At 47.8% G+C, this 20,558-nt stretch overlaps 2 protein-coding genes across 5 annotated transcripts in view; both read left to right on the forward strand.

The window, feature by feature from the left end:
- The window catches only part of PIP5K1A (phosphatidylinositol-4-phosphate 5-kinase type 1 alpha), a 171,129-nt gene that overhangs the window by 36,169 nt on the left and 114,402 nt on the right, over positions 1-20,558 (forward strand). The window lies entirely within an intron of this gene.
- On the forward strand, positions 4,858-17,041 carry TNFAIP8L2 (TNF alpha induced protein 8 like 2). Of its 4 annotated transcripts, none has more exons than XM_083416855.1 (3): positions 4,858-5,271; positions 12,430-14,444; positions 16,463-17,041. In XM_083416855.1, exon 2 carries the CDS (start codon positions 12,439-12,441, stop codon positions 12,997-12,999), a length of 561 nt encoding a protein of 186 aa, XP_083272981.1. In that variant the 5' UTR covers positions 4,858-5,271; positions 12,430-12,438; the 3' UTR covers positions 13,000-14,444; positions 16,463-17,041. The 4 variants fall into 4 exon arrangements, with proteins under 4 accessions (XP_083272981.1, XP_083272980.1, XP_083272983.1 ...); XM_083416854.1 differs by having other exon boundaries at positions 12,430-14,422; positions 16,448-17,041; XM_083416857.1 differs by lacking the exon at positions 4,858-5,271 and adding an exon at positions 8,842-9,349.

Raw genomic sequence — 20,558 nt, forward strand, 5'->3', positions numbered from 1 at the left:
GCATTCTGAATCCTATTGTTCTAGGACCAATCAGAATGCTGCATTTTGGATCCTATTCAACTCAGTACATAACAGATAGCATCCCCTCTGACCAGAACGCAGGGGATGGGGGTGGGAATGGGACATGTGAGAAAAACTGGGACCAGCATGAGATCATGGCCCCCCCCCAAAGATGCATGGTGCCCCAAAAGCACACATCTGTGGGTGCTGTGCAAGATCTTGCCCCTGAAAAAAGCACTTTGTTCAGGGTGAGATTGTGAGACCCAAAATGCCCACTGTCACGGGTGCCAACTTGAATAAAATACTGGGTCATCTGGCAGAATCTGGCAGCCTGCATCATCTGGCAGAATCTGAACAGAAAAGAGGAAAGGGCAGGGGTTGTTCATACAGGGGTACGACGGGGAACCTCTTCTGCGGGTGGCCTCCACTTTCAGCTCTGCAGAGCCTTTAACAATGGCCTGGAGGAGCCTGCAGCCTTCCATCTGCTGCTGAACTCCCAGTCCCGATCAAAACCCCTGACCACTGGTCAATAGGACTGATGGGAGCTTTCGGGGGGGACAGAGTCAAACGACTTCCGAATCTGGCTCAACGGTTTTGTGGAACACTCTGCCTTGCATTTCTGAAATATGAGGTCTGTCTTTGCTTTGTAACTCACTCTATGTGGGGCTGCCCTTGAGACTGACCCAGAAACTCCAGCGGGTGCAGAATGCCGTGGCGAGACTCCTTATGGGGTCACGGGATCACATTCACACGGTGCTCTACCAGCTGCACTGGCTCCCGGTGGAGTACAGGATCAGGTTTAAGGTGCTGGTTTTAACCTTTAAAGCCCTCGTACCTACGGGACCGTCTCTCCTGGTATGTCCCACGGAGGACCTTACGGTCTTCAAACAAAAAGGTCTTGGAGATCCTGGGCCACAGGGAGGTTAGGCTGCCCTCAACCAGAGCCAGGGCTTTTTCGGCTGTGGCCCCGATCTGGTGGAATGCTCTGTCCCAAGAGACTAGGGCCCTGCGGGACTTGACATCTTTCCGCAGGGCCTGCAAGACAGAGCTGTTCCACCAGGCCTTTGGCCAAGGCACAGCCTGACCCCCTCCTTTGGCAATCCTCACAGAACTCTAGCCCAATGGTTGCCATTTTGATTTTGAATTGATTTTAGAACGAATTGGTTTTAGAATGTTGTGTTACTTTTATTGTTCTTAGCTGCTCTGAGCCCAGCTTCGGCTGCGGAATAAAGGGACCCCTGACCATTAGGTCCAGTCGTGACCGACTCTGGGGTTGCGGCGCTCATCTCGCTTTATTGGCCGAGGAAGCCAGCGTACAGCTTCCAGGTCATGTGGCCAGCATGACTAAGCCGCTTCTGGCAAACCAGAGCAGCACATGGAAACGCCGTTTACCTTCCTGCCAGAGCGGTACCTATTGATTTACTTGCACTTCTACGTGCTTTCAAACTGCTAGGTTGGCAGGAGCAGGGACTGAGCAACGGGAGCTCACCCCGTCGCGGGGATTCGAACCGCCGACCTTATCGGCAAGCCCAAGAAGGCTCTGTCGGCTGGGGTGGGTGGGATATAAATAAGTAAAAATTATGAATTATTATTATTATTATTTCGCACAGCTGCCAATGCCTCTCTCTTCTGCTGAGACGTCCCCCCCTTCTATATTTTGCATTTTCTGCAGTTCTGATGGACTGATTAAACAAACACAGCCCCCACCAAAATAGCCTGCCGCTTTATGAAGTCTCCGCTCAGCAAAACTTCCCCCTTATCTGCCCCTCACCCTGCCTCGTGGCTTCCTCTCGGCTTCTTGCGGTTTTGCTGGGTGCTTCCTCTATGCAGTCGCCACCACCGCCCGCATTTGCGCGTCAAACATTAGAAGGAGTTTTATTTAGAAACCCCAAAGCTATCTGCCCAATCAGCAAAGATGAGCCAGAAGAAGAAAGGGGGTGTGATTGCCCCTGTGATTTGGGGGTGAGCATCCGCCGCTGCTCAACAGGTCTCCCCTTCAGCACAGCGTGGGAGAAAGCGTTTCCATCCCCTTTAAAAGATTTATCTGCATTTCTCGGTGCTCAGAAAAATAATCAGCCTCCCTCCTTTCACTCGCCCATCACGGAAACTTTCGATTTCCGGAGGGGAGGACAAGACATCTTCCGAGAGAATCGCTAAAACGTTAAATCAATCAATCACGCTGCTTCTGTGAAGCGAAACAGCTACTGAATCAAACCCCACGCCAGCCAGACGAGGTGGGACACATTTGTTAAGGTTTCAGTCGTGCTTGAAATGCATTTCCTGTTGTTGTTTTTCTGGTTTTTAATTATGGTATATGCACTTGAGATGGTGGTTTAGGAGGCAATGAATAAATGAAGAAACAGAGAAATTGTTGCGACTGAAGAGCCTGCTTGATGGATCGGGGCCGAAGACACACCTCATCCAGCATCTGGTCCTCTGAAGTGGCTAAGGCCACAGGGAGGACCTGAGGACCTTAGAGGTCATCCAGATAACCAAGGCTGTGTGCAGGGTTCTTGCAGACTCCAACATCCTTGACCAACAGTCCTCCAGATGCTGTTTCACACACACAATCCAATTTGGGGCCAGATCCAGCACTTCAGAGCAGCCCTGATGTGACCCTGGGCCAACCCAACACAACCCCTCTCTGGCCAAATCCTGGGCTGACCCAAATCACATTGGGATGTAGGATTTGGCCAAACCCAACACAATTTTCCTTAACGTAATGCATTTCTGTACGCGAGGTTCATTCATACTTAAGGATTTAAGTTCCCTCTTTACCCCTGGAGACCTCGCTGGAGAACTGCGTTGCAAAATTCAAAATGCAAATTTCAAAGGCTGGTTGCATCTCTGCATTGTTTTGGAAAGTGGAAATCGTTTCAGCCTTAACTCCAAACTGAGGTCCCCGTTTGCACTGTACAGACCACATTAACAGTCGTTCCCAAAGAATCCTGGGAATTGTAGTTTGTTAAGAGTGCAGCTGAGAGTTGTTAGTAGACCCCCTCCCCCCCCACACACACATTCCCCCCACAGAGCTAGAATTCCCAGACTGCTCCAACAACCAATCTCTCTTCCCAGGGAACTCTGGGAAATGTAGGCCTGGGAAATAAAATAGGGCCCTTAACAAACTACAGCTCCCAGAATGCTTTGGGGGAAGCCATGGCTGTTTAAAGGGCTATCATCGTGCTATAAATCTATAACGCTTCTGGGCCTGAATCTGATTTCTGCCTCCTCCTGACTGTCATTGGGCATTATCTTCACCAACCTGGTTAACCTCCTCTGGTTACACTAAGGATGTTCAACGTCCTTCTTTAAATGAGGCTCCCAAAATAACACCCCAGCGGTGGGCTGACCACTTCCTAGGAGGTTGGAGGGGAGTAAGAGTCCCAGGCCAGACAATTACTCCTCCAAACCCTCCTTTCCCAAGGTCTTGGGCTGAACCCCATTTTTGTCACACACCCCAAACCGGAACCAAACTCTCAGATAGAGAGAGAGATTATTCATTCATGCTCAGCCCTTGAACTGCTCGCCTTTCTCTCTCCCACCCGTTTCTTACAGTTGAACTGAGATTGTGTAAGCGCCTTGCGGGCAGAGACTTGTCCTTTGTCCCATGTTCGGCCTTCACCTCTTCCTGTCCCCTCCCCTCTGCCGCATTCCAACGTCCAGCATAGATTGCCAACTCCCTGAGGGCAGAGATCCTCTTCCCTTTCCCTCCCCCACTTCCCTTTCCCTTACGAGACACCCCGTAAAACAGGGAAATATATGGCGGGGCACCGTATAAAAGTACTTCGGAACTCCCCGCCCATTGATGCATCTGGCAGCCCCCTCACTGTACTCTTTTCAGCACCCACTAAAAGCATTTTTTCTTCAGGCAACACAACCCTGTTGATGTGTGAGTTTTGCCTGCTTTCGGTTTATCGGTGCAAACGCTTTCGAGTGTTTGTTTTTAGCTGTTTCCAACCCACAATTTTATTGTCTCTTTTTCCCCCCGCTACTGTGGGTCCCCTGATGTTGTTGGACTACAACTCCCATCATTCCTAGCCAGCATGACCAGCGGTCAGGGATGATGGGAGTTGTAGTCCAATAACACCTGGGGACCCACAGATTGAGAACCGCTGCGCTACGTGATGAATTACAGTGGTACCTCAGGTTACAGACGCTTCAGGTTACAGACTCTGCTAACCCAGTAATAGTACCTCGGGTTAAGAACTTTGCTTCAGGATGAGAACAGAAATTGTGCTCTGGTGGCACGGCGGCAGTGGGAGGCCCCATTAGCTAAAGTGGTGCTTCAGGTTAAGAACAGTTTCAGGTTAAGAATGGACCTCTGGAATGAAGTACTTAACCCGAGGTACCACTGTACCGTATTTTTCTGTGTATAAGATGCCCCCATGTATAAGACGACCCTTATTTTTTGAGCCCAAAATGAAGAAATAAATTTATTTATATATTTAATTGCAACATTCCGTGTATAAGACGAAACCCCAATTTTAAACCTAAAAAAATGTGGGGGGGATATAGTATTATACATGGCAAAATACAATAAATTTACAAGTTAGGAGGGAACCAGGCAGAGGGCCTTCTTGGTGATGGCACCCGCTCTGTGGAACGCCCTCCCACCAGATGTCAAAGAGAACAACAACTACCAGACTTTTAGAAGGCATTTGAAGGCAGCCCTATTTAGGGAAGCTTTTAATGTTTGATGGATTATGGTAGTTTAATATTTTGTTGGATGCCGCCCAGAGTGGCTGGGGAAGCCTAGCCAGATGGGCGGGGTATAAATAAGAAATTATTATTATTATAAATAAATGAACCAAATGCTCTGCCCAATCAGACGCCGCGGCCGCCAAGGCCCTGCACCCGTGGGCGCCAGCGATGCAGAGAAACACACACGCACACACGCTCAGGTATGCAGGTTAGGCCTTGTCTGGTCAAGTCTGGAGCTGAACCTCCCAGCAGGAACGGGTGGGGAAGCCTCCAGGCTACAGATGCTAGCAGAGCAGAGGCGCAGGTCACAAAATATGCAGACGGTCGAGGCGGCCGGCCAGTGGCTCTGCTCCCTGGGCACCTTTCAACAGGCAGCTGTGCTTTCCGCCTGTGAAGAATGAAGCCGAGATCCGTCAGCTGACGCAGGGCGGGCCTGTCACTCGAGGAAGTCTCCCCGAGGCCACCCCAGAGTCTCGCTCCTGCCTGCTGGGTCCGGGCTGCTTCTCCTTTCGCTCCTCGAAGCCTGGCGGAGGGCCGTCCGCATGACTTGCAGAGCATCGTGGTCCCACGGTGAGTGAGGCGTGCTTTGCCGGGAGGGCTTAATAGCAGAGGTGCTTCAGAGCAAGGGGCAGAGAAGGCAGGGCAAGGAGACGCCCGCCTGTCTCTTTTCTGTTTTCAACAAGAGCTGAGCATTCGTGCTCCTCCCGGGCGAGCCGTGACAAGTCGGCGGGGTTGAGTCACCGGGGCGGCGAGAGAACCAAAAACCGGGAAGTGTGTCCGCAGGTTAAGATCAGGGAAAACTTCAGCCCCAGAAGCTAAGCTTCTAAGTCAGGGCTTTTGCTTAGGGCAGGCTAAGTCTTCGGAGAGAACCGCAGCGCCCCTGGGCATGGGCAGAGTGCGTCACCACCCCACGCTGAGTAGACAGACCTCAGGCATTTGAGGCTGGGAACATGGGAATTAATGCGCCAAAGGCCCATGAAAAGCGCGGCAGAATCGTAGAGTTGGGACCTCAAGGGTTCACTAGTCCAAACCCCTGCAATGTTGAAACTTAGCACTGCTGGGAAGCTAGTCTGAATGGTTATCGTCCTTTAAGATGAGACCACATGTGGGCAGAATGTAGAAATAATAATAATAATAATAATAATAATAATAATAATAATAATAGATTATTATTTATACCCCCCATCTGGCTGGGCTTCCCCAGCCACTCTGGGCGGCTTCCAAAAAAATATTTAAAAACTGTGATACATCAAACATTAAAAGCTTCCCTAAACAGGGCTGCCTTCAGATGTCTTCTAAAAGTCTGGTAGTTGTTGTTCTCTTTGACATCTGGTGGGAGGGCGTTCCACAGGGCGGGTGCCACTACCAAGAAGGCCCTCTGCCTGGTTCTCTGTAACTTGGCTTCTCGCAGGGAGGGAACCGCCAGAAGGCCCTTGGAGCTGGACCTCAGTGTCCGGACAGTGTTCTGGGTGCATGGTTGAGTGCCTTACTTTCTTTGGAAAGTGTACAGCAAGGTGCTAGTCCTCAAGACTTGAAAATGCAGCTGCACAAAGGTGATGCATGGGTGAGGCAAAGATCAGCTTTTTCCCCATTATTAGGACCTTTGGCAAAGGGAGCAGGCCACAGTTTTCCAGCGTGAGGACAGCTTGCCTCAGCCCTATAAGAACCGCTTTGCCGTATCAGACCCAAATAGTTCCATCATGCTTTGCACCCAGGTTCCTGACACTGTGGACAGCCAGGTGTCTCCCTGAGAAAGCTCCCTGACACTATTTGTCCCCGCTATCAAATGTTCAAAAAGGTAGCCTATCCCTGTATATGGAGGTTCCTCTAGACAGATGAAGCCTCTCCAAGAATCTGTGCAACCCTTTCTTTGAACCTAGCAGCCGCCACCCTCTCATATGGAAGGAAGTTCCACAGGTCAACACAAGTCGCCTTTTAGGGCCTCCCGCCAATCAAATTCGCTCAGCAAAAAACCCTAAATTCCACACTTGCGAGACAGGAAAGTCCCTCCCGACCCCCTTCTCTCCCCGTGCTGTTCCCAATTTCAAAAGCTTCGCTCGCATTTCCCCATCGATGCCTTTCAAGTTCTGCTTTTCTCCTTTCCGTTGAGATGGCGGAAGTGTGGAAAAACAGTTTCGCCTCGCAGTTTTGCCTGTTTCTGCTTCTGTTGCCCCTAACCTGAGCACGGCGTTGAGGAGAAAGCCGGGAATGGGGACCCTCATTTTATGCCGCCCTGCTGTGACTCTAGCTGAGTGACCCAGCCCTCACAGAACGAGAGGAACGTACGAGGGCTGCACCTGTTGGATTTCTGCCTGCTGCTCAGCTACCCAGACCCTGCCAGGATACAGCAGGGGGAGGTGGCACACCTAGAGGAAATGGCTCTCCTCCCAGATATGCCTTCTGAGGGCTCGCGCCTGGGTCCGCACACCGTCAAGGATGTCCATTTCAGTCCCCTGCAATTATGACACACTCATTTATTATTACACGGAGCCAGGAAGCCATTAAGCGGCAAGGCTAAACTGCGGCTCGTCAGCCAGCTAATTAGCATCCTCCCTCCTGGAACAGAGGAATCGTTAAAAGGGGACAGGATATGCAAGAGGCAAGGATGTAGCTGCAAGAATCTTTTTTGTTACTCGTTTTTTTTTTCCTTTACAAACCACACAAAGATCTGGAACACAGGAAGAAGAGAGCGTGATGCCTTTGTCAGAGTCAGGCCGGTGGGGTTCATCTAGCTGAGTGTTCCCCGCACTTACTGGCAGGTGGTCTCCAGGGTTTTAGACAGGGGCCTCTTACCTAGATATGCCTATTGGGACTGCCTGCCTGCAAAGCAGAGCTATAATCATCATAATAATCATAATAGTCATAATAATCATAATAATCATAATACAGTGGTGCCTCGCAAGATGAAAAGAATCCGTTCCAGGAGTCTTTTCGTCTTGCGGTTTTTTCGTCTTGCGAAGCAAGCCCATTGACGGAGTAGCGCTATTAGCGCTATTGACATTTTAAGGGCTAAAAACGGCTTTTTAAGGCTTGGGGGATTAGCGGTTTTGCTGCTAAAATGCTTTTAGCAGCTTAGCGATTCAGAATAAGGGGTTTTGGAGCGGAAAAACCCCCCGAAAATTTTCGTCAATTTTCGTCTCACGAAGCAAGCCCATAGGGAAATTCGTCTTGCGAAGCGCCTCTGCAGACGGAAAACCCTTTCGTCTTGCGGGTTTTCCATCTTGCGAGGCATTCGTCTTGCGGGGCACCACTGTAATTTATTTCTACCCCGCCCATCTGGCTGGGCTTCCCCAGCCACTCTGGGCGGCTTCCAACCAAATATTAAAATACAGTAATGCCTCAAACATTTAAAGCTTCCCGAAACAGGGCTGCCTTTAGATGTCGTCTAAAAGTCTGGTAGTTGTTTATCTCTTTGACATCTGGTGGGAGGGCATTCCACAGGGCGGGTGCCACCACCGAGAAGGCCCTCTGCCTGGTTCCCTGTAACTTGGCTTCTCACAGTGAGGGAACCACCAGAAGGTTTGCTGCTTATGTATCCCGAAGGATACATAACCAGAGGTGAACGTAAGTAGAGGTACCACTGTACTTTAACCATTGAGTTCTGCAGCTTTCCTTCAAAAATAAAATAAGGTTCCAGTCTTCATTGTCCCAATATAAGGGGCTGATTTAAACAGAAGTGTCGGAAACTGCCTTAAGTCGAGGTTGGATGGCCATCTGTCTTGGGTGCTCTACGATTCTACGAAGTCCAACCACAATGATGCCATTGGGGATTGAGCTTCTGCATGCAAAGCAGGTGCTCTAACCACTGAGCCGCACAGCCCTCTCGTCATGCCAGCCGCCAAAAAGCTTTCCTTGCAAACAGGGACCTCGACTCTGCCTTTTCCTGGGGCTGATGATTCTCTCGCTCAAGATGTTTGTCCCAAAAAAAAGAAAGCACCGTATTTTTTGCTCTATAAGACTCACCTTTCCCCTCCTAAAAAGTAAGGGGAAATGTGTGTGCGTCTTATGGAGCGAATGCAGGCTGCGCAGCTATCCCAGAAGCCAGAACAGCAACAGGGATTGCTGCTTTCACGGCACAGTGATCCCTCTTGCTGTTCTGGCTTCTGAGATTCAGAATATTTTTTTCCTTGTTTTCCTCCTCCAAAAACTAGGTGCATCTTGGAGTCCGGTGCATCTTATAGAGCAAAAAATACGGTAACTGGGCAGAGGGTCAGAGCGAAAGGTCAGGAGGGCTCCATTGTGTGCCGCTCAACCACCACCTTGAAACTCTGAAAGAGACTTCAGGAAGGAGCTGAGCTTGTTGGCTTGTGACAGAAGGATAAAAACAGGAAACCCCAGTGCATCTGTGGGGGTGGCGAGGAGAAGAGAAGGGAAGGAAACGCTGACTTTTAAAAATATATTCTGAGGCATCGTGAGAAGGCAGGGCTGCAACGGTGCCTTGCGGATCCCCCTCGCACGCTGGTTTTAAGAAGAAGAGGCGACAGAAAAAATCAGCTTTGCGCTGCAAGCCGCATTTGGAGATTTGGCGGTGTGCTGGTTCACAGGAGCGGAAGGAGAGGCCTGTTCCGTCGCGGTGTCGTCACACGAAGACTGCCACGACCCCACGTTCTTCGCTGGACACCCCAGAACATCTCACCCGATTGAAGAGGTACGGAGAGACCAAGCAGAGATTAAATCATTGCAATTAAATTTTTAAAAGAGTTAAGGTAGGTTCGGTTCCCAGAGGGGTAACCGCGTCCGTCCGTCTTTCTGCCAAAGCAGCGGCATCTTAAAGCAGGATTTATCTGAGGCCCACTTCCTCACAGAGAGCAAAAACCACAGGCACGTCATGTGCAGAAATGCAGAACTGCCCCGGTTTGCCGCATCGCTCCGAGACTCTCAGATTTAGCTTCTTCTTCTGAACCCAGCCGGCATTTTGGGTCCGTCGTTCATGCCCAGCATCAGCCGCCTTGTTCCTTATCTGAGCATGCAAAGATACCTTCCTGCGGTCAGTTCCGCAGATGTTGGCTGCTTCCAGTGTCCCATAGATGGATGAGAATATATTTTCTCTCCACACGCACCCCTCTCGCAGAAACGCACACATACACCCTTCCTTTATTGCAGGAGTGCGGAATATACAGTGGACGCTCGGGTTGCGCACGGGATCCGTGTGGGATGCACATTCGCAACCCACAGCAGCGCATCTGCGCACGCACAGGTTGCGATTCAGAGCTTCTGCACAAAGCGCGATTTAGTGCTTCCGCGCATGCGTGACTGCCAAAAACCCAGAAGTAACCTGAGAAGACACTGAGGTCCAGCGCCGAGGGCCTTCTGGCAGTTTCCTCCCTGCGAGAAGCCAAGTTACAGGGAACCAGGCAGAGGGCCTTCTCGGTGGTGGCACCCACCCTGTGGAATGCCCTCCCACCAGATGTCAAAGAGAACAACTACTACCAAACTTTTAGAAGACATCTGAAGGCAGCCCTGTTTAGGGAAGCTTTTAATGTTTAATAGGTTATTGTATTTTGGTGTTTTGTTGGAAGCCGCCCAGAGTGGCTGGGGAGGCCCAGCAAGATGGGTGGGGTATAAATAATAAATTATTATTATTATTATTATTATTATTACGGTACTTCCGGGTTTTGGTGGGTGCGTAACCCAAAAACACGCAACCTGAAGTGGCTGTAACCCGAGGTATGACTGGATACATATATAACATACATATATATTTCTGTCGAGGGCCACATAATACAATCATAGAATTGTAGGGTGGGAACTCAAGAGTCATCTAGACCAACCCCATGCAATGCAGGGATCTCAGCTAAAGCATCCATCCAACCACTGCTTACAAACCTCCAAGGAAGGAGATTCCACCACTCTTACTCTCAGAAAGTTCTTCCTGCTGCTTCATTGGAATCTTGTTTCTTGTACCTTGAAGCCGTTGATTTGGGTTCTACCTTCCAGAGCAGCAGAAAACAAGCTTGCTCCATCTCCCATGTGACGGCCCATGTGACAGCTTCAGATATTTGAAGCTGACTAGCATATCTACCCAGCTTCCTCAACCATTCCTCATCAGGCTTGGTTTCCAGACCCTTGATCATCTTGGCTGCCCTCCTCTGCACACCTTCCAGCTCATCAATATCCTTCTCAAACTGTGGTGCCCAGAACGGGACGCATAATTCCACGTGGGATGTGACCAAGGCAGAATACAGCAGTACACTCATACCTCATGTTAGGTCCACTTCATGTTACGTTCTTTCAGGTTACATCCGGCAGCGGCCCAGAAGTACTGGAAAGGTTTACTTCAGGTTTTGCCACTCACACATGCGCAGACGCGCAAAATGACGTCACGCGCATGCGCAGAAGCAGCAAATCGCAACCCACGTGTGCGCAATGCGCCGCTGCAGGTTGTGTTCTTTTCATGTTCCAAAACGGGCCTCCGGAACGGATCCTGTTGGCAACTGGAGCTATCCTGTTGGCAACTGGAGCCCTTGACCTGGACACTAGACTTCTGTCAATGCAGCCTAGAATTGCAATGGATTTTTTTGCTGCTGCAGCAAAAATGAGTATCTGTCTGGGGCTGCATGCTGACAATGGGCAAGGCCAGAGCCACTGGTAGACAGTGTTATAGACTTCTCTCTGTTTGTCTGTCTGTCTGTCTGTCTGTCTGTTTCTTTCTCTCTCTCTCTCTCTCTCTCTCTCTTTCTGTCACCCACCACCCACTTTCCCTGCTTTGCTCCTCTCCCTCAGTGCTATCCCCACCCCCATGAAATTACCCCAGGGGCTGCATGCCCAACCCTTGATTTTGTTGGTGGCAAGGGGGGAGAAAATTATATAACAGGAGAATTCCATGGAAGCCAAGATCCAGGTTTGGGGCAAGTACTCTTTGGTAAGAGAACCATTCTAGAGATTTAAAATCACAAAATAAGCGTGGAAACATAGGTTGTGAGGCTTTTAAAATATGCTCTCGTGAATGAGCTCCAGAATAGTCCCCTCTTCCCCTAGAAAAAGGCGACATGTTTGGTAAGTTAAAATAGTTTACTTACAAACTCTCTAAATGTCATGTTCATGTGCTTTTTCCATACAGCATTCAGAAAACAATGCACAGGCAGTAAAACATAGCTTCATTACAGTGCTGAAAGTTCTTAAATTATTGGTACAGGAACACAAGAATGGCTTGTAAGAGCCATGCGGTCTGAGCTTGGAGCAACCAGCTCATTGAGTTTCTCAGGTAGATTGGAGGGGAACAAAGTCTTGATTACCTAAGTCCCTCCCAAGGTGAGCTAAGCCTGGCAGGACAGCTTACTCTATGGTTTTAACCCCTTCATGCATTAAGACTTAAGCATGTTGGTTATATCGAGCTGGTTATCCCACCATAACTATATTCCTCACCTCCGAATTCTGGTTGGACATGGAGAATGTTCAGGTAGATCACATGGACACAACACTGTCCTGAGAAGTCTCTCTCAGCAGCCATTCTCCATCTCACACACAAACAGAAAGCAGTTAAAAACAACAACTAGTGGAATAACAGTCACATCAGAAACGGAATGCCGTTCTCATGTGACTCACAGTCAGCATACCACATGAGAGGGGTGGAAACCCCACGTTAAAAGTACACAGTAATTTAACGTAAGTAAATATTCCCATTTCGGGAAATTAAGTAATTATCCTCAACAGTGGCAAGGGGAAGAGGAGGATTATCCTGGGGCGAGTCCAGACAGCCTTATAAAACCTCTCCGTTGCCTTTTCCAGGCAGCCACGATGGAGGCGTTCAGCTCCCGCAACTTGGCCATGCAGGCCGAGAAGAAGATTCTCAGCCGAATGGCCAGCAAGTCCATGGCCAATATGTTCATTGACGACACCAGCAGCGAGATCCTGGACGAACTCTACCGGATCTCCAAGGAGTACACGCAGAACCGGACCGAGTCCCAAAAGGTCATCAAGAACCTGATCAAAGTGGCGGTCAAGATCTCCGTCCTGTACCGCAACAACCGCTTCAGCCCTGAGGAGCTGGGCCTGGCGGAGGAGTTCAAGAGGAAGCTCCACCAGGGAGCCATGACGGCCATCAGCTTCCATGAGGTGGAGTTCACCTTCGAGAAGGCCGTCCTGGCCGAGCTGTTGAGAGATTGCCGGGACCTGCTGCTCCGGCTGGTCGAGAAGCACCTGACGCCCAAGTCTCACGGGCGCATCCGGCACGTCTTCGACCACTTCGCCGACACGGAGCTCCTGGCCAAGCTATACAGCCCTGGGGACCCCTACCAGCCGCGGCTGAAGAAGATCTGCGAGGGGATGAACCGTCTCATCGACGAGGGGAAGTTGTGAGACCCACCGAGGAGGAGGAGGAGAGGAGAAAATAGGTGGGAAGGAACACACACACGAGGGGTGGGTAGGGGGAGACACAAAATTTAACATCGGCCAAATCCTTCACGGACCTAGGGATTCAGATAGACTGCCTCTGGACCTGGGGGCTCCATAAGAAGAGAGCCCTGCTGGATCAAGCGAGAGGGGACTTGTTAAGTTGTGGGTAAACATATCAGACGACACAGTGATTCTTTAAACAGCTCTTGTTTATTCACAGGCCAGAACAGAACTGAACTGGAGGGTTCAGTCAGCCTGCTTATATAGAGCTCCAGTACAACGTTACTGTAACAACTTTCTAAAACTATCCAATCACTGAACGTCACTTTCGATCCTTCATTTGCATAACTATCTACAGTATCCCCCTGCTGGCCCAGGGTGAGAACTTCAGTGCATAACAGGACTCATCCACTCTCACGGTGGTCAAATGCCTGTAAGAAGCTAGGGGTCCAGGTAGACTGCTTCTGGGCCTGGAGGTTCCGTCAGGGCATGAGACAAACCCTGTTGGATCAGGCCAGCTGGAGAAGAATAAATGGGTTCGCCCTGCGGTGAGAAAACGAGATGAGGGGTGCTTCTTGTGATCTCTTTGGTAGGCCAGTAGCACCCACAGACCTTGTTTGCGGGGTGGCCCGATCAGAAACTCAGCCCCTCCCAGCCTCCCTTCCTATGTCTTCGGAAGCCTGCGTGCTCCGCAGCTCATTTTTGCAGCCGATAAGGACTAGAAACTTGGGAATGAAAGCTGAGCTTCGAAAAATCCGGAGGGCAGAGTGATGGGCAGTAAACCTCAAAACCATCTCTGGCTGCGTACACCGGACTTCTTACCGCTCCATCCCAAACCTTCCTGGTCCATCATCAATGAGAAGAAATGTTGTGTTTTATATTCTTTAAATGCTGTTTGCGGATGTTTACTTTGTTATGTTCGGTGCGGGGGGAGGGGGAGAGACCTTGCCACTATTTTATTATTATTATTATTTGCTTCTTCTCTGAAGTCACAGATAATTTCGATGCCTGTATCACCACCTCTGGCTGTTGATCATGGTGGTATCTGATGAGCTCAATGGGAGCCATAGAGCTCAAGCGCCAGTTGATGGGAAAGCGTTCCCTGGGAAAAGGGACCGTTTGCTAAATCGCTCTGGGAATCGTAGCTCTCCTGGGGGGTTGGGAGGTCTCCTAACAACGCTTAGCACCCTTAGCAAACTATAGTTCCCAGGATTTCTCGGGGGGGAGGGAGCCACGGCTGTTTAAAGCGGCAGGCACAGAGCTTTAAATGTGTTGCGGCCTTGGTGAGTTGCAGGCAACAGTCCATTCCTCGCTGCAAGATCAGCACCCTGGACAGCTGCCCCAGAGGAAGACCAGCTTGCAGCAAAAAAACGGGTTTCTCTCTTTCGTCCCTTTACCATCTGGGAAGCGTTTTGCTCAAGATCTATTTTTTTTAAAAAAAAATTATTTATAAAATTTTCAAATTTAACAATAATAAAAAAAAACATTCCATTTGAATTATACATCCAATTCTAATCTTTCCACTTTCATACTTCCTTCAGTCTATCTGGAGATTTTCATGTTTTCACAGTTATTCACATTTCTTGCATCTATATTGTTTTGTTTTTAACCAAATTAATCTTAACAATTATTATAAAACAGTATTTCTTTCCATTATTCCATTATTATAAAACAGTATTTCTTTCCATTATTCCATTATTATAAAACAGTATTTCTTTCCATTATTATCACAGAGCTTCTTGAAAACCTACAAACGTTAATTGACCTTCACATATATTCTTAATATACTCTGTAAATTTATTCCAGTCCTCGGTAAATCTCTGGTCTCGCCGGTTCCGAATTCTCCCCGTTAGCTTGTCTAATTCTGTGTATTCCATCAACTTCATTCTCCATTCTTCTTTCGTCGGGATTTCTTCCTGTTTCCATTTTTGTGCCACCAAAATTCTTGCCGCTGTTACTGCATATAAGAACAACTTCTCATCCTTCTTTTTTATGTCATTTCTTAGTATTCCTAACAGAAAAGTTTCTGGTTTTTTAACAAAGGTATATTTCAACATTTTTTTCAATTCATTATATATCATTTCCCAGAAACCTTTCATTTTTTTTACATTCCCACCACATATGGTAGAATGTTCCTTCTTTCTCCTGACATTTCCAACATTTATTACTCACTTTATACATCTTTCCAAGTTTTACTGGTGTAACTTACCATCTATATAACATTTTCATAACATTTTCTTTTATTGTAGTACATGCAGTAAATTTCATTCCTTCTTTCCACAATCTTATCCAATCATCAAATTGAATATTATACCCAAAGTCTTTGGCCCACTGAATCATTGCAACTTTAACCTCTTCATCCTTAGTATGCCACTCAAGTAGTAATTTATACATTTTTGATAGAATTTTAACATCATTATTCACAATTTCTTTTTGAAATCTAGATTTTTCATCTTGAAAACCTCTTTCCAGCATCTCTTTTTTAAACATCGCATTCAGTTGGAAATAGTGTAACCAATCAAACACATATTCTTTAACTTCATCATATGGCTTCAATTTCCATTTATTTCCTTCTTTTATAATTAAATTCTCATATGTAATCCAACTCCCCGTCATATTGATCTTCTTAACACTCATTACCTCCAATGGCGACAGCCAGAATGGAGTTTTAAACTCTAATAAATTTTTGTACCTATTCCATACTTCAATCAGCGGACCTCGGAAAATGTGATTTTCAAAACCTTTATGCACTCTTTTTTTCTCATACCATAAATATGCGTGCCAACCAAATCTATTATCATATCCTTCTAAATCCAAAAGTTCTGAATTTTCCAACTTTATCCATTCTTTCACCCAGCAAAGACATGCAGCCTCAAAATATAACTTTAGGTCTGGCAGGGCAAAGCCTCCTCTATCTTTTGCATCTGTTAAAATCTTGAATTTTATTCTAGGCTTCTTGCCCTGCCAGACATATCTTGATATTGCTCTTTGCCATTCTTTAAATATCGTTACACCTTTAATTATTGGTATTGATTGAAATAAAAACAACATTTTTGGTAGCACATTCATTTTTACCGTTGCAATTCTTCCCCAAAATGACAACTTCATTCTTCCCCACACTTCCAGGTCCTTCCTAATTTTGTTCCAAACTGGTACATAATTATTTTGAAAAAGATCAATACACTTGGGAGTTAATATAATCCCAAGATATTTAACTTGCTTAACCACTTCCATATCTGTTTGTTGCTGAATTCTTTCTATTATCTCTTGGTCCATATTTTTAACCATTATTTTCGTTTCGCTCTTATTTAATTTGAATCCAGCAACTTCTCCAAACTGCTCTATCTCTTCTAACACTTCGCTAATACTTTTAATAGGGTCTTCTACTGTTATAACCAAATCATCAGCGAAGGCTTTTACCTTATAGCGTTTTGCTCAAGATCTCAGGGATTTCAACTCAGGGATTGCGCAGACTGAAAACCAAACAAATAAAGGTTTCTTTTCAAATGCACAGAGTGTTCCCATTTCCTTAAGACAGGCAGCCATGGCAGGCAGAAGAAGGAGGGGCAGCAAAAACCGCGAGCCCCCTGCAGACCCACTTGGCCCAGTCCTGCCGTCTAGGATAGGGAGGTTGAGAAACGGCCTGTTTTTGTTTCAGTAGCTTTCTCATTTGTCCTTCTTCAGCTCCTCAGGTTTAAACAGCCGCCTGCAATTTTTTTTAAAAAAGGAAAGTCCTTGTGGAAGTTCTCTATCATTTTTGGCATGCATTTATCCCAATGCACAGGATTCTGTCTCGCACACACATTTTTGCAAGCCGTTTCCCGCAATATAAGGCATTTCTGTACATCGCTTTGCATTATTTGAGACCAGAGAGGTCTGGGGGGGTTTTAGGACCCACGCTATTTCTGCAATTGTAAGTTGTTTTCAACTGTTAATATTGCATTTAAACGTTGTAATCTTCCCTGGCACCTTGGGGTGAAGGACGGGTAATAAACAGCAGCAGCAACATTCTCCTTTTTTCTCTCCAGGTCCCCCACCCCTCCTCCTTGGAGAACCCCATCACGAAATTAAGAAAAGTGTGAATTTGGAATAATAGCCACGATTTGCTTCAAGAAGTGCAATTGCAATATGAACCAGAGCAAATTTCTCCCCTTCCCAGCCCACTCCCTATCTAATGTTGATTGTTGCCAACTATTTTTTTAATACGGGGCAGGTGAGAGTCGTCTCAGCTTGAATGCCGGCAAGGACTGTGGAGCCCATCATCCTGGCTCCACTGACTGACTTGTTTCCTTTGGGCAGAGATGCTCATGAGAAGACCATGAGAGACCTGCCTGAAGGGGTTAAAACCATAGAGTAAGCTGTCCTGCTGGGCTTAGCTCACTTTGGGAGGTAATCAACTACCCCTGCCAACCAAGGAATCTAGATCAGGCAAAGGCAAACTCGGCCCTCCAGATGTTTTGGGACTACAACTCCCATCATCCCTAGCTCACAAGCCCAGTGGTCAGGGATGATGGGAGTTGTAGTCCCAAAACATCTGGAGGGCCAAGTTTGCCTATGCCTGATCTGGATAGACTGCATCTGAACCTGGAGGTTCCCTAAGAATCCTGTTCTCACAGTGGCCCGTATAGCGGCAGCTATAGATAATAATAATAATAATAATAATAATAATAATAATAATAATAATTTATTATATATACCCTGCCCATCTGGCTGGGCTTCCCCAGCCATTCTGGACGGCTTCCAACCAAATATTAAAATACAGTAATGCCTCAAACATTAAACGCTCCCCTAAACAGGGCTGCCTTCAGATGTCGTCTGAATGTCTGGTAGTTGTTGTTCTCTTTGACATCTGGTGGGAGGGCGTTCCACAGGGCAGGTGCCACTACCGAGAAGGCCCTCTGCCTGGTTCCCTGCAACCTCACTTCTCGCAGTGAGGGAACCACCAAAAGGCCCTCGGAGCTGGAACTCCGTGTCCAGGCACAACGATGGGGGTGGAGGTGCTCCTTCAGGTATTCTGGACCAAGGCCATTTAGGGCTTTCAAGGTCAGCACCAACACTTTGATTGTGTTCAGAAACATACTGGGAGCCAATGTAGATCTTTCAGGACCAGTGTTATGTGGTCTCGGCGGCCACTCCCAGTCACCAGTCTAGCTGCCGCATTCTGGATTAATTGCAGTTTCCAAGTCACTTTCAAAGGTAGCCCCACGTAGAGCGCATTGCAGTAGTCCAAGCGGGAGATAACCAGAGCATGCACCACTCTGGCAAGACAGTCTGCGGGCAGGGAGGGTCTCAGCCTGCGTACCAGATGGAGCTGCCCTGGACACAGAATTGACCTGCACCTCCATGGACAACTGTGAGTCCAGAATGACTCCCAGGCTGTGCACCTGGTCCTACAGGGGCACAGTTACCCCATTCAGGACCAGGGAATCCCCCACACCCGCCCGCCCCCTGTCCCCCCAAAACAGTACTTCTGTCTTGTCAGGATTCAACCTCAATCTGTTAGCCGCCATCCATCCTCCAACCGCCTTTTTATCCTCTGGTGCTCTTTTAAAGTCACCCAAGTTGCTGGCCCTCACTGCCTCCCGCGGCACCCAACTCCATAGTTTCACTATGCTCCCATGTCAAGAAACGCTTTCTTTTGACTGTCTTGAATCCGTCCACATTCAGCTCCATTGCATGGGCTCTCCCAGCTCCTAGCATTAGGGAAAAGGTAGAAAAGCCTCTTTTCTCATCCTTTTTACTCAGGAGCATGAGGCCTAGAATCTTAACTTTTTTTAGATTTGGAAGCAGGTGGCATTTGGAGGTAGACTGAACACTGCCATGGAGGTTCCATCTAGCTTTAACAAGCAAATCGGTGCTTAAACGAGGATTTAAGTGTACAAGAACTGCACCGGGTCCCGCCAAACGGAGAAGCCATGCAGACCAGTTTTCCTGTTTCACAGAGCAGCCTGCCAGCTGCTTCCGGGAATCCCACAAGAAAGACCGGAAGGAAACAGACTTCCCTTGTTTTTCCCCTCCACCACCACCAGCAACATCTGCTATTCAAAGATAGATTGCGCTTGGACACAGAGGCTTGATTAAGCTGTTATAACTCTTGCAGGCTAAATCATTAAAAAGGAAAGGAGGAATTGTCAGAGGAATTCCAGATTCCACTTTACGGATGTTTCCTGTGGGTGGGAGAAAGAGTTGAAGTGGTGAAGGACCCTAATAGATCAGGTCAAGCTAGCCTGGACTAAAATTGTCTATCCAAAATTTCACTCTTGTGGTTTATCACCACAACAGCTACTCACTTTGGGTTTTAGTAAAGCAAACAGTCTAATCTTTCAGCGCCTAAATGATGTTGAAGGAAGCTGTCTGCAGACAAATGCCGGCTCCCTCAGTCTATAGAGCAAGATGAGCGTGCAACCCCAGAGTCGTCCACCACTGGACCTAATGGTTAGGGGTAAAGGTAAAGGGACCCCTGACCATTAGGTCCAGTCGTGACCGACTTTGGGGTTGCGGCGCTCATCTCGCTTTATTGGCCAAGGGAGCTGGCGTACACCTTCCAGGTCATGTGGCCAGCATGACTAAGTCGCTTCTGGCGAACTAGAGCAGTGCACGGAAACGTCGTTTACCTTCCCGCCGGAGTGGTACCTACTTATCTACTTGCACTTTGATGTGCTTTTGAACTGCTAGGTTGGCAGGAGCAGGGACCGAGCAACGGGAGCTTACCCCGTCGCGGGGATGTGAACCGCCGACCTTCTGATCGGCAAGCCCTAGGCTCTGTGGTTTAGACCACAGCGCCACCCGTGTCCCTAATGGTCAGGGGTACCTTTACCTTTAAATGATATTGAGCATCAGAAGAACTTGGCCACAATAAGGAAATTTTGCCCACGGTATGACTATTTTCCACCTTCCCATTTTGACTCTCTGGCACCCTAGCTGCATAACCTAGCAATTCTAAAACATAGATGTGCTTTTACTCTTGCAAGATTGAACATTTTGCCCTCGGCTGTACTTGAGGGACGATTCCAACAGATTCCACATGAAAAACGCTTATGTCCCTGTGAAGATGGCAGTCCCGAATCGGTGGCGCATGCCCTTCTGGCTTGCACTCTTTAGAAAGACTTGAGGAATAAGATTATCACCCCTCTTTTATTGTCCATTCTGGGTCGCCCAATCACTGCCAGAGTGTCCTTCCTCTTGGCAGATCAAGATGAGCTGGGGCAATCGGAATAAGATCCACTATTTGACTATTGATTCAATACCCTAAAATGTATTTTATATAATTGACTTTTTATTTATACTCTCCATATCGTATTGTTGTTTTATTGCTCTGGCCAACGACTGATGCAAATATTTTCATTCATTCATTCCAAACTGGGTTTGGCTAACCCATTCCCCCACAGAGGCAATGCAGGCCTCAGCACATCAGGTAGACTGCCCCTGTCCATGGAATCCCAGCACACACCACAGCCTGAAGTATGCTCCTTCCCATTCCTGGGATATTGTATATTGAAGGAGGTTTTATTTTTAAGGTATGT

Source organism: Podarcis tiliguerta (assembly GCF_965153285.1).
Source record: "Podarcis tiliguerta genome assembly, chromosome: 16".
Taxonomy (NCBI): Eukaryota; Metazoa; Chordata; class Lepidosauria; order Squamata; family Lacertidae; genus Podarcis; species Podarcis tiliguerta.